This window comes from Tursiops truncatus, chromosome 19, assembly GCF_011762595.2.
Source record: "Tursiops truncatus isolate mTurTru1 chromosome 19, mTurTru1.mat.Y, whole genome shotgun sequence".
Lineage (NCBI taxonomy): Eukaryota > Metazoa > Chordata > Mammalia > Artiodactyla > Delphinidae > Tursiops > Tursiops truncatus.
The window spans coordinates 34,832,796-34,856,463 of NC_047052.1; the positions used below are offsets into that span (position 1 = coordinate 34,832,796).

General features: G+C 46.5%; 1 protein-coding gene and 1 long non-coding RNA gene across 9 annotated transcripts in view; one reads left to right on the plus strand and one right to left on the minus strand.

Moving 5' to 3' along the window:
* LOC109549548 (uncharacterized) overlaps positions 1-17,326 on the minus strand; it is a 39,041-nt gene extending 21,715 nt beyond the window's left edge. For 2 of the 3 annotated variants that reach the window (XR_012327892.1, XR_012327894.1), the window contains exons 1-2: positions 12,154-17,326; positions 8,069-9,080 (exon numbers count right to left, since the gene is read on the minus strand). This is a non-coding gene — a long non-coding RNA (uncharacterized lncRNA). The remainder of the gene's footprint in view (positions 1-8,068; positions 9,081-12,153) is intronic. The other variant, XR_012327893.1, reaches the window with a different exon arrangement.
* A 4,151-nt stretch (positions 17,327-21,477) lies between these two features.
* N4BP1 (NEDD4 binding protein 1) overlaps positions 21,478-23,668 on the plus strand; it is a 47,987-nt gene continuing 45,796 nt past the window's right edge. For 4 of the 6 annotated variants that reach the window (XR_002175857.3, XM_019932475.3, XM_019932477.3 and 1 more), the window contains exon 1: positions 21,478-21,919. Coding sequence is in view for 5 of the 6 variants with exons in the window: in XM_019932475.3 (XP_019788034.1) it covers positions 21,722-21,919 (198 nt within the window). In the remaining variant the exon portion in view is untranslated. The remainder of the gene's footprint in view (positions 21,920-23,668) is intronic. The other 2 variants (XM_019932473.3, XM_019932474.2) reach the window with 2 other exon arrangements.

Sequence of the window (23,668 nt, forward strand, 5' to 3'; positions counted from 1 at the left end):
CAGCCCTGGGCATTTGAGGTGAAATTTGAAGCTGACACATGCACTGTAATAGATGACAATGAATTTTAAGGAAGTTTATAATGCACGCAAGAACTGCTATTTAATAGGTTGCTTTGAAAACAATAAAGATACTTTTGGAATTTGTATAGTTATCCATGTTTACGTTTATTGTCCTTACAGTTGAATTTGTCTCCTGGTGAGTCTTTGAGGTCTTCCTCACATCTTACAGCTGGAAAGAGGGAAGTGGGGAGGAGGAGGGGGCAGGAAAGGACCCCAGAAGAAAGATGGAAAGAAGAGAGGGGATAGAAGACAGGAGGAAGGAGCAAATAGTGTGATGAGACCCTTCATCACCTAACAGACCAGTAGGGGATCCACAGGGGGAAGAGGGTAAAGCTGAAAACAAGTGTTTCCTAAGGTGAGGACCCCAGGCACATGGCTGAGAGGTGGGATTCTCCCAGCCTCCTGCCCATAGACCACAAGCACTTTTGCCCTGGTCTAGGGATGGAGAACCATAAGGGACACTTCTCAGCCACAAGTTAGAACTCCTTGTGGACCCTGAGAATGGGAACTGTCTGCCTTCTTCCCACAGTGCTGGGCAAGTAGGGCTCTGAAAGCCACTAATATTCTGCAAATTCTTGGACATAAAAACAGACAAGGTCCCTGTCCTCAGAGACAGTCAAGTGGGAAAGACAGATAAATGAACCCACCAAGATAAGATTACAAGCCAACATAAGTGCTACAGAGAAAAAAAGAGGATATTTGTATTTAGATTCACAGTGTCAGATGTTGCAAAGGTAGGGCCCCAGCAAGGACAGAAGCCTACCCGGCTTACCTGGGATTTAGCTCTGGCCCCTCTGCTTGGCAGCCTCCAGCTGAGATGTCAGGGCCAAGGCACTTCCTAGCTGGCATTACTGACTGGGAGCAAGTCAGGGAGACAGATGGATTCCTCCCATGCAGTGTGCTTGGCCAGAGGAACACTGGGGACTAAGGCATGTTATGTGAACAAATAAATAGCCTTCCCACTTCTCAGCACCAAAATAAATTTTGAAAATTAAATCTTGAAAATCCACTTGGCAGAAGAAAAACTAAATTTAACTCCTGCTCTCCTAAAGATATCATTTTAAAAGATGAAAGAGCAAGCCACAGAGGGGGAGAAAATATAACACATATAGTTGAAAAAGGATTGGTGTCCAGATAAATTTTTTAAAAAACAACTCTTACAACTCAATAATAAGACAATGCCCAATAAAAAATGAGCAAAAAATGTGAGTAGACACTTAGCAAAAGAAGACTTACATAAATGGCCAATAAGTCCATGAAAAGATACTCAACATCATTAGTCATCAAGAAAGTCCAAGTTAAAATCAAAATGAAGAGATGCCACTGCACACTCGATAAAATAGCTAATATTAAAAAGACCAACATTGGGACTTCCCTGGTGGTCCAGTGGTTAAGAATCCACCTTCCAATACAGGGGACACGGGTTCAAACCCTAGGTGGGGAATTAAGATCCCACAGGCCGTGGGGCAACTAAGTCCGCACACCACAACTACTGAGCCCACATGCCACAACTAGAGAGCCTGAGTGCTGCAACTACAGAGCCCATGTACTCTGGAGCCCATGTGCTACAACTACGGAGCCCACATGCCCTGGAGCCCACACACCACAACTAGAGAGAAGCCCGAAAACCGCAACAAAAGATCCTGCGTGCTGCAACCAAGACCTGATGCAGCCAAAAATAAAAATAAATAAATAAATATTTTTAAAAAAACAACAAAACCAAACCAAAACAACAATAAAAAACCCACAGTGCTAAAAATAAGAAAACAGTCAGGTTTAAAAAAAAAAATCAAAAGACCGATATTATCAAGCATTGGTATAGACATGGAGCAACCCAACCCAAGACCCTTATACATTGCTAAAGGGAATGTAAAATGGCAAAATCGCTTTGAAAAATAATTTGGCATTTTCCTTTTAAAGGCTACCCATTATAGTATGACTCAGCAATCCCACTCCTAGGTATCTACCTAAGAGAAATGGAAGTATACCTCCACACAAAATCTTAAGGAATGTTCATGGCAGCTTCACTCATATTAGACAAAAACTGGAAACAACTCAAATGTCCACCAAGAGATAAATGAATGAAAAAATTAGGGTATATACATACAATGGAAACTAGTCAGAAAAAAAAATTAATACACGTGACTTGGATGAGTCTCAAAACATGCTGAGAGAGCTGGACATGAAAGAATACTTACTGCATGTTTCTATTTACAGGAAGCTCTAGAAATGGCAAATCTAATCTTTCGTGGCAGAACAGAGGTCCGTGGGTACAAGGAAACGTGGAGTGACAGCACTGTTCTATATTTGAATGTGGTGGCAGTGGACACCTGGGTGCAAACATTTATCAACACTCGTGGAACTGCACACAAAAAGGGGATGCATGTTATTGTACATATATTATACCTCAGTAAAGTTGTTTTTTAAAAATCTCAGGCCTGGAGACTTTAAGCATGACACCACTGAAACAAGGAAGTCAGGAGAATTTTCTTGGTGAGATAACAGAGCTGAAACTTGCCTCTGGCCTTACCCTCTCCTACCAGCTCCACCCTCTGCTGACATCTTCTCCCACTGAGGCCCAGATTTACTCTTAAGCTGCCCAGACAGAGTAGTGTCACATCCATACAACAGTCCTGCAAACAGGTAAAGAAAGGGAAATACTAGGTCGTAACAAGCCCTAGAGTGAGGAACAAAAAGCTCCTCAGCTTTGCCCCCCACCAGCTGGACAGCCTTAGTCAAGGAAGTGGCTTCACTTTGGTGGCCCTTGGCTCCTTGTCTGCAAAACTGGGGTGATCATCAAGAGCCCTGGTGACTTTGAGGGGTCTGCTTGCTGGAGTGATGAAGCAGGAGCCAGGCCAAGGGGACTGGGAAGGGAGGTGCAGGAGAACACAGTGTTTAAGAGTTCCCCATGTCCCACCCAGCTTGACTACAGAATATCATTGAATCCAGTCAAGAAAACAGGCCTGTAAGACCTTTGCCAATTGCTAAGGGCTAAGCAATTGTAAGCGACTGGCATTTTGTCCCACTCCTCCTGCATTTTCTCTCTTCTCTCATTTCCTCAACGGATCTTGACAGGACAGTTTTCCCTTCTCTCGATGTGTGTGCTGAACATGGAGCGGGCACCTTATTCCATAGGAATTCCCTTTTATTTATTTATTTATTTGTTTGTTTGTTTGTTTATTTATATCTTTGGCTGCGTTGGGTCTTCGTTGCAGTGCATGGGCTTTCTCTAGTTGCGGCGAGCCAGGACTACTCTTCCTTGCGGTGCATGAACTTCTCATTGCGGTGGCTTCTCCTGTTGTACAGCATGGGCTCTAAGCATATGGGCTTCAGTAGTTGAGGCTCATGGGCTATAGAGCACAGGATCAGTAGTTAAGGCACACGGGCTTAGCTGCTCTGCAGCATGTAGGATCTTCCTGGGCTAGGGATCGAACCCGTGTCCCCTGCATTGGCAGGCGGATTCCTTTTCTCTTTTTAAGGTTTATTTTTATTTTTTTATTTTTTTAAACATCTTTTTTGGAGTATAATTGCTTTACAATGGTGTGTTAGTTTCTGCTCTATAACAAAGTGAATCAGCTATGTATATACATATATCCCCATATCTCCTCCCTCTTGCGTCTCCCCCCCACCCTCCCTATCCCACCCCTCTAGGTGATCACAAAGCACATAGCTGATCTCCCTGTGCTATGCAGCTGCTTCCCACTAGCTGTCTATTTTACATTTGGTAGTGTATAATATGTCCAGCCACTCTCTCACTTCGTCCCAGCTTACACTTTCCCCTCCCCGTGTCCTAAAGTCCATTCTCTACCTCTGCATCTTTGTTCCTTTCCTGCCCCTAGGCTCTTCAGAACCTTTTTTTTTCTTTTAGATTCTATATACATATGTTAGCATATGGTATTTGTTTTTCTCTTTCTGACTTATTTCACTCTGTATGAGTCTGTAGGTCCATCCACCTCACTACAAATAACTCAATTTCGTTTCTTTTTATGGCTGAGTAACATTCCATTGTATATATGTGCCACATCTTCTTTATCCATTCATCTGTCTATAGACACTTAGGTTGCTTCCATGTCCTGGCTACTGTAAATAGAGCTGCAAAAACATTGTGGTACATGACTCTTTTGAATTATGGTTTTCTCAGGGTATATGCCCAGTAGTGGGATTGCTGGGTCTTATGGTAGTTCTATTTTTAGTTTTTTAAGGAACCTCCATAGTGGCTGTATCAACTCACATTCCCACCAACAGTGCAACAGGGTCCCCTTTTCTCCACACCCTCTCCAGCATTTATGGTCTGTAGATTTTTTGATGATGGCCATTCTGACTGGTGTAAGGTGATACCTAATTGTAGTTTTCATTTGCATTTCTCTAATGATTAGTGATATTGAGCATCCTTTCATGTGTTTGTTGGCAATCTGTATATCTTCTTTGGAGAAATGTCTATTTAGATCTTCTGCCCATTTTTGGATTGGGTTGTTTGTTCTTTTTTGATATTGAGCTGCATAAGCTCCCTGTATATTTTGGAGATTAATCCTTTGTCAGTTGCTCCATTTGCAAATATTTTCTACCATTCTACCATTCTGAGGGTTGTTTTCCTCTTGTTTATGGTTTGCTTTGCTGTGCAAAAGCTTTTAAGTTTCACTAGGTCCCATTTGTTTATTTTTGTTTTTATTTCCATTTCTTACATTTAGGTCTTTAATCCATTTTGAGTTTATTTTTGTGTATGGTGTTAGGGAGTGTTCTAATTTCATTCTTTTACATGTAGCTGTCCAGTTTTCCCAGCACCACTTAAAGAGGCTGTCTTTTCTCCACTGTATATTCTTGCCTCCTTTATCAAAGATAAGGTGACCATATGTGCATGGGTTTATCTCTGGGCTTTCTATCCTGTTCCATAGGTCTATGTTTCTGTTTTTGTGCCAGTACCATATTGTCTTGATTACTGTAGCTTTGTAGTATAGTCTGAAGTCTGGAAGCCTGATTCCTCCAGCTCCATTTTTCTTTCTAAAGATTGCTTTGGCTCATCAGGGTCTTTTATGTTTCCATACAAATTGTGAAATTTTTTGTTATAGTTCTGTGAAAAATGTCATTGGTAGTTTGATAGGGGTTGCATTGAATCTGTAGATTGCTTTGGGTAGTATAGTCATTTTCACAATGTTGATTCTTCCAATCCAAAAACATGGTATTTCCCTCCATCTGTTTGTTATCGTCTTTACTTTCTTTCAACAGTGTCTTATAGTTTTCTGCATACGGGTCTTTTGTCTCCTTAGGTAGGTTTATTCCTAGGTATTTTATTCTTTTTGTTGCAATGGTAAATGGGAGTGTTTCCTTAATTTCTCTTTCAGGTTTTTCATTATTAGTGTATGCAAGAGATTTCTGTGCATTAACTTTATATCCTGCTGCTTTACCAGATTCATTGATTCACTCTAGTAGTTTTCTGGTAGCATCTTTGAGACTCTCTATGTATAGTATCATGTCATCTGCAAATAGTGACAGTTTTACTTCTTTTCTGATTTTGGATTCCTTTTATTTCTTTTTCTTCTCTGATTGCTGTGGCTAAAACTTCCAAAACTATGTTGAATAAGAGTGATGAGAGTGGGCAAACTTGTCTTGTTCCTGATCTTAGTGGAAATGGTTTCAGTTTTTCACCATTGAGAATGATGTTATGTTGGCTGTGGGTTTGTCATATATGGCCTTTATTATGTTGAGGAAAGTTCCCTTTATGCCTACTTTCTGGAGAGTTTTTATCATAAATGGGTGTTGAATTGTGTTGAAAGCTTTTTCTGCATCTATTGAGATGATCATATGGTTTTTCTCTTTCAATTTGTTAACATGGTTTATCACATTGATTGATTTGCATATATTGAAGAATCCTTGCATTCCTGCGATAAACCCCACTTGATCACGGTGTATGATCCTTTTAATGTGCTGTTGGATTCTGTTTGCTAGTATTTTGTTGAGGAATTTTGCATCTATGTTCATCAATGATACTGGTCTGTAATTTTCTTTCTTTGTGACATCTTTGTCTGGTTTTGGTATCAGGGTGATGGTGGCCTTGTAGAATGAGTTTGGGAGTGTTCCTCCCTCTGTTATATTTTGGAAGAGTTTGAGAAGGATATGTGTTAGCTGGCAGGTGGTTTCTTAACCACTGCACTACCAGGGAAGTCGGAATTCCCTTTCTTACAGTCCAAGTCCTTTTCCCCAGCTCCGTTCCCTCTTTTCTGTGTAATTCAATCTATGGTGGACTTAGCAGTTTGGAGCAGCTATGTTGTACTGAATCATTTTAAAATTCAAGCTCATTCAGATCCATAAACAGAGGTGTAGCACTTTGTGGGGGAATGCACATGGCAGCAGCCTTTCTCAACACACAGCCATCTTCCCAGAAATACAGTCAGTCCTCAGCTCAGCATTTCCCCCAATGGCAGTCATGTGAATACACCTTCATTATTCTGCCAACATTGTTATATTCACTTATCACCCAACTAATCTAATTTTCTTTAAATCAACTTCAAATCAGTTTTTTTTTTTGTTTTTTTTTTTGTTTTTGTGGTACATGGGCCTCTAACTGCTGTGGCCTCTCCCGTTGCGAAGCACAGGCTCCGGACGCGCAGGCTAAGCGGCCATGGCTCACAGGCCCAGCCGCTCCACAGCATGTGGGATCTTCCTGGACTGGGGCAGGAACCCGTGTCCCCTGCATCGACAGGCGGACTCTCAACCACTGCACCACCAGGGAAGCCTCAGTTTATTATTTTTTAACTTAGCTCACTCTAAACAATAATAACCATGAAGTCATGAGTATGATGTGTTAATATTTTCCTAATTTAAAAAATTATATATAGAGAATTACATTCATCCTTATAACCTCTAACATCATTTCATGTACCACCATGTTCCACATACCACACTCTGGGAAACACCACCTGAAGTCACCACTGTGACCCAAGACCAGGCCTCAACATGATAGTAACACTAGTCAACCCAAACCCCTTTTTTATTTTTAATTTTAATTTTTTTATTGAAGTATAGTTGATTTACAATGTTGTGTTAGTTTCAATTGTACAGCAAAATGATTCAGTTATACACACATATATATCATTTTTTTTCAGATTCTTTTCCCTTATAGGTTATTACAAAATATTCAGTATACAGTAGGTCCTTGTTGGTTATCTATTTTACATATAGTAGTGTGTATATGTTAATCCCAAACTCCTAATTTATCCCTTCCTGCCTTTTCCCCTTTGGTAACCATAAGTTTGTCTTCTATGTCTGTAAGTCTATTTCTGTTTTGTAAGTAAGTTCATCTGTATCACTTTTTTTAGATTCCACATATAAGCTATATCATATGATATTTATCTTTCTCTGTCTGGTTTACTTCACTTAGTATGATAATCTCTAGGTCCATCCATGTTCCTGCAAAATAACATTATTTCATTCTTTTTTATGGCTGAGTAATATTCCATTGCACATATATACTACCTCTTCTTTAACCATTCATCTGTCGATGGACACTTGGGTTGCTTCCATGTCTTGGTTGTTGTAAATAGTGCTTCAATGAACATTGGGGTGCATGCATCTTTTCAAATCATAGTTTTCTCTGTATGTATGCCCAGGAGTGGGATTGCTAGATCATATGGTAGTTCTATTTTTAGTTTTTTAAGGAACCTCCATACTGTTCTCCATAGTGAGACCCCATTTTTTAAATAGAGCTTCCACTGTATATGCTCTGTCTGGATTGAGGTTATTGCTTTTGGGGGCTTATATTAGTCTGCTAGGGCTGCCACAACAAATTACCACAGACTGGAAGGCTTAAACAACAGAAATGTATTTCCTCACAGTTCTGGAGTCTGTAAGTCTGAGATCAAGTTGTTGGCAGCGTTGATTTCTCCAGAGGCCTCTCTCCTTGGCTTGTAGATGCTGCCTTCTTGCAGAGCATGCAGAGATGCTATAATGTAAACAGCTCAAATAGTATTACCCCCTCTTCTACAAACTCAGAAAGATTAGGTGAATGACTTACCTGCAACTCCCTGGGTAAAAGAGAGGGGCGCTCATGCCAGAACCCAGGTCTCTGACTGCCTGGCTCCAGTAAACAAAATAGCACAGGTCTAAAAATAGTCGAAAATGTGGGGGTCCACACCAGAAAGGCCTCCTTCTTTTGCTACAGAGGAAATATATCAAAACTGTTATAATTGTTTGCTCTAGAGCCAGGCTGCCCTGAGTTCCCTCCCAGCTCCAGCCTTCACCTCTGAGGGAGCCTGATCAAATCACCTCATCCCTCTCCACCTCTGCAACATGGCGGTAACAAGAGTACCTGCTTCAAATGAACTAACCCATGAGGAAGACTTGGCACAGTGCCCGACATATAAGAAAGGCTCGATAGGATGTAGCTATCAACATCCTGTTACCACAGACAGAAGTCACTCAGTTCTTATCCTCACCGGCGGCTTTCTGGATGGTAATGCCAGGCTCTTGCCACAGGGTGGCACTCTTGTCCCTGACCTCCTTTCTTGCGTGAGTCACTAAAGCTTCATTTCTCAAAATTCCAGGTTGGGCAAGGATGAAAGACAGATCCAGAAAAAGATTAAAAAGTTTGGGCACTACAGCCAAAAGAGTGTCTACCCTGTCACATCAAAAGTGCAGAAACTGGGCTTCCCTTGTGGTGCAGTGGTTGAGAGTCCACCTGCCGATGCAGGGGACACGGGTTCGTGCCCCAGTCCGGGAGGATCCCACATGCCTCGGAGCGGCTGGGCCCGTGAGCCATGGCCGCTGGGCCTGCGCGTCCGGAGCCTGTGCTCCGCAACGGGAGAGGCCACAACAATGAGAGGCCCACGTACGGCAAAAAAAAAAAAAGAAAAGAAAAAAAAGTGCAGAAACTGCTTCATTCACTCACCTCTGCTGGCTCTTAGAGCTGGGTTCCCAAGCCTGGCTGGTCCCCAACCTTCAGAAGAGGCTGAAGGAGCTGATAAAACTGGATGGTCCAGCCTCAGCCCCGCACGCCATGCAGGGGTTCAGGAGTCAGGCCTGGGATTCTGAGGGAGAAGGGGGATTGAAATTCATTGCTACAGAGCAGAGCTCTCTCAGACTTTAATGCACTTGCAAATCACCTAGGGACCTTGCTAAAATGCAGATTCTGATTCAGCTGGTCTGGGGAGGGGCCTGGGATTCTGCGTTTCTAACAAGCTCTCAGGTGATGCCCATGCTGCCTTGAGTACCAAGAGCCTAAAGGACCTGGCCCATTGCCTAGCAGCATACACTCTTTGAATGCTTACTCTGTGTAAGCTCCTCATACGTCCTAATTCACTGAACCCTCACGATAGCCACATGCACTCAGTACTATTGTCCCTGCTTTATGGATGAGAAACAAAAACATTAACTAACTGTCTCAAGGTCAAAACAGCTAATTAGTAGCAGAGCCGAGGCTCACAATACACTTTTGCTAAAGCAAATATTAAAGTAAACACGATCCAGCTTTCCTCCCTCACTTTCCAAGACAAAGAGGAAAGGTCACGGAGGCAGCAGAGCAGTGAAGAGGACAGATTCTGGAGCCAAACCTCCCAGACTCACAATCTCAACTCTGCCACTTAGGAGCTGTGTGACTTTGACAGGTGGCCTGACCTCTCTGTGCCTCATTTTCTTCATCTCAAAACTGAGAATAACAATAGCACCTACTTCAGGGAGTTGTTACCAGGATTAAGTGAGGCAATTGAATAAGGTGCTGAGCAGGCCCCTGGCACGTGGTCAACACCCAGCGTTGCCTGTGCCCCAGTCATACTTTCAAGGCTGTGAGAATGGCAAGGAACAACGAGGTCTCCACTTTGGGTTTTCAGGAGCTCACGGTTTAATGAGGGACAGTGGGAGAAAGTGCTAATGGAAGGGCCATCAGAGCACCCATGGAGAGTGACCACTACCATGCAGCACAGCAAGAGGTGGCACCCCAGCACCCTCGTGTGCAACTTACATTAATTCATTTGTATGCATCTTCCCACCTACCCCCCAAAAGAAGTTTAATATCTTGAGTGACTCCACCCACCACTCCACCCAACAAGCCCAGAGAGGGCATGAGATGGGGGCTGTGAATCTGCTGGGCCCTGTATGCCAAAAGTCTCTCACGGTGTGAGCTGACCACAACGTGGGTGACTGCAGTGTGTAAAGACACTTGATTTGGACCCCAAGGCCCCTAAATGCACACCTGCTACTCCATATGGCACGTTATCCATTCCAGCACTGGAGGAAAAACAGCCTGGGATTTACTGAGGCAAGGGGCCGAGTCTTGAACATGGGGCTGTCGGTTTTCAAGGGTGAGTCTAAGCCATACATTTTATTTTGAGGTCATGGTTTAAACTCTAGGTAAGTTGAACGGGCTCCTCTGGGTGCTAGTTACCAATATGTCTTCAAGAGACTGGAAAATATCTTAAGGCCCATCAGCAGGGGAGTGGTGAGCAGAAACTATGGTCTCTGTACAATGAGCTACCCTAGCAGCTAACAGAAGCAATGAGCTGCGGCATTATTTACAATAGCCGAGATGTGGAAACAACTTAAGTATCCATGGGTGAATGGATAAAGGAGATGTGATGTATATGTATATACACAATGGAATACCATTCAATCATTAAAAAATAAAAAAGAAGGAAATCCTGCCATGTGCAACAACATGGGTGGGCCTTGAGGGTATTATGCTAGGCGAAGCAAGTCAGAGAAAGACAAATACCATATGATCTCACTTATATGTGAAATGTAAAAAACAAGCAAACGAAAACCACACCCATAGCTACAGAGGAGGGGGTGGGAGGATGGAGAATATGGGCAAAGGGGGTTAAAAGGTACAAACTTCCAGTTAGAAAAGAGATGTCATGGGGATGTAATGTACAGCATGGCGACTCTAGTTAATAATACTGTACTGAATATCTGAAAGTTGCTAATAGATATTAAAAGTCATCATCACAAGAAAAAGTTTCTGTTAACTAGACTTATTGTAGTTAAGGTATAAGATGTTGAATCATTAGGTTGTACACCTGAAACTAATATAATGTTACGTTGATTATACCTCAATTTAAAATTTTTAATTATTAATTAATTTTAAAAAGGAATGAGGGGCTCTTGAAGTTCTGATATAGAAAGTTCTCCAAGATATAGTGTCCTATGACAATAACAAGATGCAGATTGGTACGGACAGTTTGTTACTCTTTGTGCAAAAAAGGAAGGGGGGGGGATGTATTTGTATGTATTCGTGTGTACTTTAAAAAGGAAAGATCCATATAAAACTAATAGCGATGGTTACCCATGGTGAGGGGTCACCAGACAGACAGGGGACAAAGGCAAGAGAGAATCCTCCTACTGAACGCCTCTTTTTAAAAATTGTGGTTAAAAAAAAAAACACATAACATAAAAGTCACCATCTTTAAATTTTCAAGCGCAGTTGTCAGGAATGTTAAGTGTATTCACATTGCTTTGCAATGGTACTGAATATATTTTAGTACTTTGAAAAATTTTTGAACCACATACCTGTATTGCCTATTTTAAAAATTAACTCTAAAATCGTTATACCCAAATAACGTGAAAAAAGAGAATTGTTGTACTGGGAAAAGTTAGGGAAAAAGTGCTTTGAAATCAGAATGAATTGAATTCCAATCCTGTCCCTGCCATTTACTGGACTGGGGCAAGTCAAGTAATCCTCTAAGCTTTAGTCTCCCCTTTCTTTAAAATGTACAGAAAGACGGTGCCCCCTCAAAGGGCAGTGGTGAGCATTAAATGAGAATTCTCATGAAGCCCAGGTGCAGTACCTCGCAGGAAGTAAGTTCCCCATCCACAATCAATTATTTTTTCACTGCGCCTGGAAGAAGCCTGGACAAAGGAGTGCCTTTCAGGCCAGTGCAGTGGTGTGCAACCTTTGAAGGACAAGAATCGCGGGGGGGAGGGGCGGGGGAGACTGCCTCCCAGGACTCCACTCCAAACCTACTGCCCCAGAATCTACTGGTAAGACCAGAGTACTCCGATTCTAACACCCCCCCCTCCCCACCACCAACTCAGACCAAAGCGAGAGAACACCTTAGGTGGAGAGCCTGTGCTCCTGGTTGCACCCCGGCATCCAGCTGCAAAACCTACCTGGACTTTGAGCTGTTTGCTCAAGCGTCCACCAGGCGAAGGAGGGCGGGCGCTGGCGGTGGGGGCGGGAGGTGGCAGGCCCAGGCGGACGGACATGGAGATGTCATTCTGGACGCAGAGGAGTTCCAACCTCCTCGCTGAGACTGCTGAGAAAGAGAGCTTTGGGGAGCAATTTCCGTGTGTGTTGCGGGGCGGCGGGGGGAGGAGGTGCCTTTTCTGTACCTTGAATCTTGCATCGCTTTCCTTTCCACTTAAAGCAGCGAAAAAGAATGCACTGTCCCAATTAAATTCATTCATCATCCATTTATTGAGATTCTGATGCAGCTCCCCAGCTGCTCTCTCCACACCCGGGGATGCGGTGGGGAGCAGACCCAGTGCCCCTTGGTCGCCTGGAGGTGCCAGTGGTAAGCGTTTATCCCAGAGAAAAGCACGGCGAGACGCGGCGGCGGCGGCTGCCCACTTTCCTTCGGTTCTCTCCGGGCCCCTCCATCCGTGGGAGGCTTTTCTTCCAATTGCCCACATCCATTTACTTTGCATCCCCTTTCGGCCTTGCCAACTGCTCGCAAAAGACCTGCGTCCCCGGATTTCCCGGGGATTCTCATCCTCTCCCTCCGGATGAAGGGGGCTCGAAATCGGAGGCTGCACTGGCTCCATGGGGACAGCAGGTGGCGCCCTGGGCTTTGGTGGCCGAGACAAGACGGCCTTAAGTAACGACTTTCCTAGAGAGAGCAGAGGTGCCCGGTGCACAGAGGGGCGCAAGGAGTATTTGATAAGGAAGCGAGTGTGCATGTGAAACATGAAATCGTTTCCCCTTACACTGTCTCCTGGTCTAAGCTCCAGAGCTGGCAGGAGGGTGAAAGAAGGAGAAGGCGCCGGCTGGAAGGGCAGCAACCTCCTCAATTGCAGAAAAGGGGAACTCGGCCCAGAGCCAGGAGGCTCACGCAGGCCCCCAGGGGGAATGGCACAGCCAAGACTCCTGTCCTTCCAGCTCCTGGGCCGGCCTAGAGCCAGCCCTTAGACTCACCGACGGGGCTCTTCCAAAAAATTTGCCGGTATTCGCACAGCCCTTCTTAAGAGATGGTGTACTGGGCTCTGAACTAAGATGAGTATTTCCCACGCTCGAGCCCTTTACATCCTTGTTCGTGATTCTGGCCGTATCTCCACACCACCGGAGTTGTTAACCGGTTAACATTTTTCTTAAAATCAACTCACGTTTTAAATTTAAATATAATTATGAGGGAAATATTTGATTGTTGTAATAACTGGAAGCCCCGTATGTCCTGCCAAAAACAGGACTGTAGAAAGACATACATAACAATTACGATTCCTTAGAAGTCTGGCTGTTTCCCAGTGAAGATCGTTTGCCATACCAGCAGGGACGAGTTTTCCACACTTTAGGAAAAACTGGAATTCCAGTACAAGCTCTCCCAGTTATTCTGAATGAGAGGAGACAAGAGGTGGTGATGGGAGAGAAGGGAGCGGAGCTGGAGAGAGAGGCAGCTACATTTTTTACCGCAGTTGCAGAACAAAGGGAGCCTTGACTAATATTCCATGTCCTTCCTGCAGTATGCACGTACTTCCGGGAACAGCAAGTTATTTTTTACTCTGGGAAGCCGGAGGCAAAGGGTGGTGACCCAGCTTCCTGTGAGCCTGCCCCACCCTTTCTATGGGAAGAAAGACAGCATCTCAGGGTGAGGAGGCCCTTAGATGTTGACCAGCCAGAGAGTTGGAGGGGAACCGAGGTAGGCCTCTACCCTTTCTGCTTCTGCGGAGAAGTCTTCAATACTGAAGAACTGCTGTGCCAGTCCTGCCTCTATCACTTCCTGGTGGCGGGGACTTCAGACAAGTTCCTTAACCCCCGTAAGTCTCAGTTTCTTCATCTGTAAAATGGGCATGATGCCTACTTCATAGAGTTGTTTGTAGGCGCTAAATAGGATGATCTGTGTAGAGTCAGCCAATCAATAATTTGCAGAACGCCTACTGTTGTAAGTGCTGGGTGCATAGCCCAGTTCCTCACGTAGGGTTAAGCCTGCAAGGAGTATTTGGAAAAGCAGTGTATATAATATACTCGTAAGTTTGTATAGCATATCTTCCATGCCACAGCAACTTCAGCCAATCCCCTTCTCGTATGTGGTCTCTGCATCTTCTGAGGGCCCTCAGCACTCCCTGTGGTGGTGACAGCATTCTCCCTTTCATTATGGAGACATCACCTTCCTTCTCCTTCTCCAGGAAGACAAGCAGAGCCCACTGTAGTCATCGCTGCCCCTCCGTCCCACCCAGTGTCTGTAGAATGCCCTGAACATTACATAGGCACTCACGTGAAGTTTGTTGTCTGAAATTCCACTGCCCATGTGGCTCAGACCAGAAGTCTTGCAAAGCAAACACCTTTTGTTTGGCCATTTTGTTCTGAAAGTGTCTGTAACCAGCCAGGTGTTGGACCCGATCGCAGTGCACGTGACTGAGCACCTGGAGTCTCCACCCCTCCAGCTTGGTGGCCTCACCAACACACAGGAGCCCTGCAGCCCCTTCTTCCTGGCTCAGCCACACCTCCAACAAACAGGAAACCTAACTACCAGGACACTGAAGCCCTTGCCTTTGTGACCTGGAGACCCCACTTATCAAGGAACATTGATCACCTTCTGGTGACTTCCCATCACATGTAAAATAAAGTCTGACATCCTTCCCAGGTGCACTTGGCCCCCATGCTCTGGCCTCTGCCCACCTCTAAACCTCAATCCCTTCTCCTCGTCTCATGCCCCGCCCCCAGCTTCAGGCACACGGGCCTCCCTGCTGCTCTGCAAACACCCTAACCACTGTCTCTGCCTAGAAGCTCTTCTCCAGATGTCCCCACGGCCCCCCATCCAGATCACTGCTCAAATGTCAACCCCTCAAAGAGGTCTTCCCTGTCCAGCCTGTGTTGAGTAGCACAAACACAGCTTCTCCTTGGCAGAGCCCTTGTCACTGCTGGGACACTCTTTTTCTCATATTCGTCATATTTCCACATGGAGGAAGACCAGTCAGACCATCTCTGTTGGCCTGTCTCCCTACCCATCACTCCCTGTTCTCTGTGGGAGGACTGAGTTGTCTGACGGATGAGTCTGGGGGAAGACACTGAGCATGCTCAGCTTGGCCGCCTTCTCCGGGGAGCCAGCCTTTCTGCAGAGAGCAAGTTCTCGTCTGCTCTCTGTCTCACAGAAGGGGCCTCCCCACCTGCCCAGGAGGGAGGGGGAAGAAGAGAAGGCCTGAGGGTATCCAGCTGTGCCAGTCACTGGACTCTGTCTAGTTCATGAGTAAAGCATTAACTAGCTATATCCTCCAGTCAGCGTTACCAATTATAAGTTTAAATATCTGTTGGGCTCTTATGCTGGCCTGTCAGTGGTTATGGATTTAGATGTGTCTCTTTTATCTATCACTGCATAACAAATCGTCCCAAACTCGATAGCTTAAGTTAACAATTTACTATTTCTCAAGAGTCTGTGGGTTGACCAGATAGTTCTTTTGCTTCCCAGGTTGTCAGCTGGAATGCTGGACCGGCTGGAAGGTCCCAAATGGCCTCACTCACATGGCTGGTGTTTGGTGCTGGCCACTAGCTGGGAGCTCATCTGGGGCTGTCTGCTGGGGGGGTGGGGGTGGGTGGGCGGGGCTTGGCTCTCCTCCACATAGCTGCTTGGGCTTGGGCTTCCTCCTGGCATGGCAACTAGGTTCCAAGTGGGACTGTTCCAAAAGCAAGTGTTCCAAGAGGAAGGAAGTAGGAGCCAACAGTCTTCTTAAGTCTTCTTCTTGGTCATAGAAGCCCTGGAATATCACTCCTACTGAATCCTATTGGTCGATGCAGTCACAGAGCCATCCCAGCATCTTGATGTAAAGAGCAGTCTGCACATACAGGGAGGGAAGGGCCTTCTTTGGAAACTACCTACCACACATGGGGGATAGACTATTGATCCGTCCAAACCCCTACAGTTACACCCCCACACTACATCATTCATTCATTCATTCATTCATTCATTGTCTCTTCCCTTCTAGTAAGTTCATGAGAGTAGACACTTTGCTTTGTTGATTGCTGTATTCCCAGGACTCAGAACAATGCCCGACACATAGTAGGGGCTCAGTAAATATTTGTTGAATGAATGAATTAAACAGTCATTCAACTGCCCCTACCAGCCACAGGAAGTTGAACAGGCCAACAAGGATTCATGGAAGAAGTGAGACTTAAGCTTGGCTTTAAAGACAGCTAGTCCTGGCAAGAACATGTTCTGCAGATAGGCTGAGGAGAAGCAGTGATGGGTAAGGAGTGATGGGAGTTGTGTTGTTCAGTCACTTGCCTGGTGGACACACAACTGACCAGGACTCTCTTAAGCCATGTTGTTCCACATTCAATACAGACAGGACAACAAGTCAAAGGGAACTCAGAGAGCTTTCATTATACTAGACGTGTGTGTGTGTGTGTGTGTGTGTGTGTGTGTGTGTGTGTGTGTGTGTATGTGTGTCCCACAGGGAGTATGCAGAAGGGAGTAGGAGATGGAATCTGAATTCCCATTAGCTCAGCCCCAGGGACAGGGCTTTCCCTGAACTTGTAGAGACCAGTGGTTCTCACTGGGGGTAATGGTGGGGGTTAGTCTCTCCCCACTTCCCCAGGGGATATTAGACAATACCTGGAGACATTTTTGTTGTGGGCACAATTGGGGTGGGAGGGCACTAATGGCATCCAGTGAGTGAGGCCAGGGATGCTGCCAAACATCGTATAATTCACAGGACAGGCCCCCACAACAAAGAATTATCTGCCCCAAATGTTGGCTGTGCCATTGTTGAGAACCCCTGCTGTAAAGGGTGATGGGAAAATACTGAGAATTAGGAGCATCAGGGAGCTGGCAGGCAGGCAATCTTTGTAGTAGAATTTGGTCCAGAAATTGCGTCCCACTTAAGATGACTGAATTTTATAAATAACTCCCCTCAATGCTGTAGTAGTAGTAGCAGGTTGAATTAATGTTAGGGGAGTTTCAACAGCATGGATAATGAAAATGCAAAGGAATTATAAAGGGAGAAAAATACATGATGAGAAGCAGCAGAAGCAGCAAGTTTTTTCTGCAGTGAAGGAAAAACAAGTCCCTTGCACTTTAATGTCAAGATTCTACCACCAAAATCCCTCTCAAATTCCCCCTCTCTGTCTCCACTCCAAAGTCCCTAGTCCAAGCCACCATCATCTCCCTCCCAGACCAATATCCCCTAAGTGCTCTTCCCAGGTTCACCCCGCCCCCCTCCCCCCCCCCCCCCAGGCTTCCTCCCCCGGGGAAAGGAGAAAGATCTTGGAACATAAAATAAATGGTGCACTTGCTGTTTAAAAACATGGGAAAGGACTTCCCTGGTGGCGCAGTGGTTAAGAATCTGCCTGCCAATGCAGGGGACACAGGTTCGAGCCCTGGTCCGGGAAGATCCCACATGCTGTGGAGCAACTAAGCCCATACGCCACAACTACTGAGCCTGTGCTCTAGAGCCCGTGAGCCACAACTACTGAGCCCGCATACTGCAACGTCTGAAGCCCACGTGCCTAGAGCCCGTGCTCCGCAACAAGAGAAGCCACCGCAATGAGAAGCCTGCACACCGCAAGGAAGAGTAGCCCTCGCTCGCCGCAACTAGAGAAAGCCCACAAGCAGCAACAAAGACCCAACGCAGCCAAAAGTAGTTGGCCCACCAGGTTCTGGAGGATCCAACCCTATTTTACCTGCGGGTGCCCCGCTGCCTCAGCACATTCCAGCCATGAAGGGCTGCTCTCCATTCCTGGAATACTTCTAGCTCAATCCAGGCTCAGATCACTGGCCCCCTGGAGCTGAAGTTCTGATGACATCTGGAGATGGACATGCACCAGTCATATCACACAAATACCTGTGAAACTGGCCCTAGTGCTGTGAGTGAGAGGGCCACAGTGCCCCACGAGCCTGGGACCAGGGGACTTGACTCATCAGAGAGACCAGTGAATGAATTCTTGAACAAGTCACTCCCAGAACTGAGATCTGACGGCTGAGCAGGAGTTAAGTCAGTGAAAAGAAAGCTAGAGGAAGCAACAGCTTGTGCAAATACCCTTGGGCAGTATAACCTGGGCCAGGTGGAGGGAGGAGGAGAAGAAAGCAGGGGGTGGGTCTTGCAAGTGCTGCAAGCCAAGTTAGAGTTTGAATTTTATTCTGAGCATAATGCGAAGCTCTTGTAAGGTCTTAAGCAAGAGATTAACTGATGAAATTTGTAACTTGAGAAGATTACTCTGGCCACAGAGTAATTTCTCCCAACCTTCCAGCAGTTGTAGCTCCTGAAATTTAGAGAGAGGCCAGGAAGAATGTGGGAGAGACCCCACAGCTGTCAAAGGGAGAGATGACGGTAACTTGGACTAGTGACAAGGGAGATAAGAGACATTGAACAGTTTGCCAATGTATTAAATTTTCTGTGAGGCTGAAGCGCAGTTGTATTCCTGTTCCTTACTCTAAGCCCTAGGTGTTATTACACCAAAAACAAAGAACCCAGGGAAACACTCCATCTTGAGTCTGTTTATTAGACTGGTTGGTGAGCCAAGCAATATGACAGGTTCAAGTCTGTCTGGTTTTGAGAGCATCCCAAGGCAAGGAGGGTCCAAACATTAAGGGGTTAGTCATGAGAACATATTATTTCCTCTTGCTTTTGTACAAGGGCAGAAAAGGGAGCCAGTTGCGTATATAACACCCAGTACAGAGTCAAACTGCCAGGATTCAAATGCCTATTCCTAGCACTTCACTTACCAGCTCTGTGGAATGTTCCAGAACCTCTCTATGCTTCTCTTTCCTCATCTTTAAAATAGGAATGATAAAAATATCAACCACTGCTGGAGTTTTAGGAAGCCAGTAAACACTCTTCCTGACCCTCCTGCATTCAGGACTGAGAAATAAAAGCAGGTGTCAGACAGTTAGAGATCAAAGTGTCATCTTTATTACTGACAAAGCTGGACTGGAGGATGTGGTTGAGTGAAAATACTTCACACAGTCACTGACACCGTGGGCAACCGCAGACAGCAGATAATAACACACCCTCTCTGGGGGCAGGGCGGCCCAACCCAGCACTGATCCTTCTCAGAAAGTCAGCCGTCAGTGGGGTCAGAGAAGTTCTTCTCCTGCCCTGGGGGAGACTGGGCGAGGGGCACTGCATGTGTTCTTCCACAGTCAGCCCTGCTGGAGAAAAGGGTAGGAATCCACCGCCTGCCCTCACAATGAAAATATGAGAAGGGGAAATAAGTGATTCCCTCAACACCCTCTCATGGGTTGTTATGGAGATTAGAGAAAACAAACAGCTACAGTATCTGGAATATAGACTCCGTGAAGGTCTTATCCCTGGTGCTAACTGTCCTGGGTGGTGAGGCCAGCCAGGTAGGCAAGACCGGCCAAGTGACGGAAGTTGTGGTTCAGAAACTACAGGAAGCAAGGGAGTTTCCTAAAAGGGGATTTCTCTCTCTCCCTCTCTCTGCTTGTTCCCTACACTCAGGAAACCTTGAGAGTTCCCTAAAGGGAAATGCTGACCAGATATGAACTGGCAAGTGTTCTAAACAGAGGGAAAAAAATCCCAAAGCTGTGTCTCTGGCGATACACCAACCCAGTGCCTTCTGAACACAGTCTAAAGGCCCAATTTTCTTCCGTGGTTGTGTGTATGAACTACTAGTGTTGTTTTAGGGCAGGTTTCTTGGGGGAAAGGGGAAGGAGCTGTAGAGTGTTTTTCAAAGCAGCCTCTTCTCAGCCCTAATAATTAAGCAATTAAGACTCACCAGCAGGGAAGTTGCTGGGAGCAAACAGGAACTGCCCTGGGGAAAGCCCTGTCCAATCACTGAACAACAGCAATTCCATTTAAGGTGAGTGCACCAGGAAGACAGGAAATAACACGTTGTGCTGACTCCTGCTCTGGGTGCAGTCTATTTGCAAGGCCACACTCTCCACCTGACCAGCCAATCTCAGGTCATCTACCTCATGGAGGAAGGCTGCTGGCTGTGTGGACACCCAGGGAAAAGCCCAGGGGAGCAGGAAGTTGTCAGTCCGTGAGCCTAGTGGCTCTCTTCCCTGTGCTGAGTCATCCTTTGGTGGGGCACCAGGGGACCACACCTGTCTGAATTTCTGAGGCATATGGAAAACCCCAGGAGCCCGGATCCTTGAGAGGTTTTACCTTGGGTAATCCCTCTTACCAAGACCATTCCCACTTGGCCTTTCCAACAGCAACATCTTTAGTTCCCCTTCTTTCTCCTCAAGGGGGAATCTATACAGCGGGAGGGGGCTCCCAGGCCCATTAAGTTCAGTATGGTTGCATAATCCACACAAAGCTTTTCTGTGAAAATGGAGCCTTAACTATATTGCTAATTTAACGATAATAATAGCTAGTATTTAATGATCATTTACTGTGTCCAGGTACTATCTTAATTTTCACAGTAGGAAGTACTATTGTTACCCACATTTCCAGATGAGAAATTACGACTTAGACAAGTTAAGTAATACGCCCATGGTCCCTAACTATCTACTATACCCACAATATTTAGCCCAGAGAAAGGAAACCACTATCTTCCACAATCTGTTTTCATGGACACAGAGAACATAATATCTGGAAAAGAACTGGAGATAACTAAAGCAACCCTTGAATTTACAGATGGGAAAACAGACCTGGAGAGGGCTTAGGGTGTACTTGCCCAAGTACCCCACTAAAATCACGGAGAAGCCCCTAGTCCCACACTTCTTGTACCTCTTCTATAACACATTCTCCTCCTCCCTTCCCAGAAGAAAACACTCTCTTGACCTTTCCTTAATCATTTCTTTGCTTTTCAATTCTCCATACACATTATTCCCATTTTCTTCTCTTCCTGTTACCATTTTTACTGAAAAAACAACGGAAAGCAAAGGAAAGGGAGAGAAAGAGAGACAGAGACAGAGAGAGAGATAGAGAGAGGTGGGGGAGGGATCGAGGGAGGAAGAGAAAAAAACATCTATCAATAAATGAGAAGCTGGATAACTCAGTTTGCTAGAGTGCTATATTGGGCTTCAAGCTGTCTGAAAGCAAGCCAAATCCCTTGTGTGACACTGGGTCAGTCCCGCCTACTGGCTCGGAGCCTCAATTTCCCCATCTGTAAAACCATAAATTCATCATCCACCAGGCCACGCAAAAGCGTCGTGGCCTAACCAAAGGCCACCCAGGCGCCCCTCCACAGCCATCGTTGGGCCCTCAACAAACATGGCGACTGTGCGTGACGTACACTTTCGTCGCCTCCGCGCCCCCCCCCAGGGGGTGGCGACACTCAATGACGGCGTTGGGCGGGGCGCATGCGCGGCGGCGGGGCCCGGCCCGCGGCGGCGGCGGGGGTGGCGGCGGCGGCGAAGGGGCTTTTTACCCGCAGTTGCCCAGCTGCGGCTGCCGCTGCGGGATGGTGTAGCTGGGCGTCCGGCCAGGCGGCAGGGCGCGGGCCGGGCCGAGGCGGCCTGGAGGGCCGACGCCGCCTGACGAGCTCGGGTACAGGGGCAGCACGCTGAGGGGGCGTCGCCGCCGCCGGCCCCCGGCGCCGCCGCGGGAGGCCGCGCCCGCCATGGCGGCCCGGGCGGTACTGGACGAGTTCACGGCGCCCGCCGAGAAGGCGGCGCTGCTGGAACGGAGACGCGGCCGCATCGAGGGCCTGTTCGGCGTGAGCCTGGCCGTGCTTGGCGCGCTCGGGGCTGAGGAACCGCTCCCTGCGCGCATCTGGCTGCAGCTCCGCGGGGCGCAAGAGGCGGTGCACAGCGCTAAGGTGAGTCCGGCCGCCGACCCCGCGCGATCGCCTTCCCCAGCCCGGCCCCCGCGGCCTTCTGTCGATCGGGGTCCCTGGGCGTCCCCACCCCCTTCTTCCCTGCCCTTCCTGCGCTGACCGAGCCAGGCGCGGTGGTGAGAGCGCGGTCTCCCGAGCCTCCGCTCTAGAGCCATGTGACCTTGGGCTAGCGGTTTTATCCCGGGCGCCTCAGTTTCCCCATTTGTAAAGTGGCGCTGACGAAAGCAGCTGACTCGGAAGGCCGTCGCGAGGATTGGAGTAGGTGATGTGCGTAGAGCGCAGAGTGCAGTGGCTGGCAGGCACGGAGTGAACGCGTTGAGAGTGTTGCCTGTTGTTATCTTTCCCCCCAGCCCGCGGGCTGGTGCGCAGGGCCTGATGGCTGGGCCCGCAGCCTCCTGGCCTACCACCTCAGCCACTTATCTCTTCCCAGGTCTCCGCTACAGGGATTCTGAACCTCTTGGGGATGTCAGACCCCTCTGAGAATCTGACAAAACCATCACAGTAGTACAGTACTCAGAGAATATCAAGAAGGGATAAGGATGATTAATAATAGTATTAAAAATAGCATTATTCCATGTATTGATTTTGTGTACCACTAGCATTTATCGAACGGTTGTAGCACATCAGACGTTATGTTCAATACTTCGGAAGGATTATCGAATTCAGTCCTTAAAAAATCCAGTGAGGTAGATTTTATTATCTTCCTGTTTTTAACAGCTGGGGAAACTGAAACTTTCGAAGAGGTGACTCACCTTCTCTCTAAATCAGCATTTCACACTTAGACTTACTTCGGGCACCTTCAGCTACTCCCTTCCCTCCCCAAGCCCAAATACTGCAAGAGTACATCCTCCCCCTCCCGGGGAGGTAAGTTTCTCCAGGTTTTCCCATCGAGTAAGTGGGAGAGCCAGGATTCAGACCGAGGGAGTTTGTTTCCAGAGACCTTGCTCTTGATACCTACCTCCCAGATGCTGAGCACTGGGGGTAGGGATCCATTTTTGGCGTCGTACTTCAGAAATTTCACAGTGCCCTTGAAGAATCTGATTAGCTGTGACTCTTGACTTTCTTAGATTAAAAAAGAAGCCTGTATGCTTGCTTTTAACGTGCTTAGAGGAGGTAGGACACTTAACTGTATGATTCTTCTCCACAGCTTAACTTAAAGCACTGCAGATGTTGAATCAAGTTTGCTTTCCTGTTCTTGATTTTTTTGAACCAGTTGTCTGGTCTAACTCCTTCCCAGTCCCCTCCTTGTTTTCTCCCCAGCTACCCAATTTCTTCCCACTCCCCAGGGCTAAAAAGTTTGACATGACTAAGTCCTATTATGGCTTCTGAAAGTCTCTTACATGCATTCATTCCTTCCTTTTCCATTATTTTTGCAGCAGTTAAGACCTTCTTTCTTGGTATGTGCCCTCTCCCTTATTTCATTGCCTTCCCTCCCTCCCCAGTACAACTTGCCTTAGACTAATCCTCCCACAAAAAGTCATTCTCCTGCCCTGGGATCTAGTAGAGCCTCCTGTTGCCTATCTCATTCACTCTAAACTTTTCTGATTTACAAAACACTTATTTATTCAACCCCACTTTGTTTTCCTAATTCTCTGCCTTAGCAGGTCTCAGCTTAAATCTCCACTGTAGCCTGACTAGTCTCACTGCTTTTATTGTGTACTCTGCCTGATCCCAGTTCAGCTCTACTCAAGGCTCACTGCAAGCATGGCAAGTGCTTCTTTTGCTCTACAG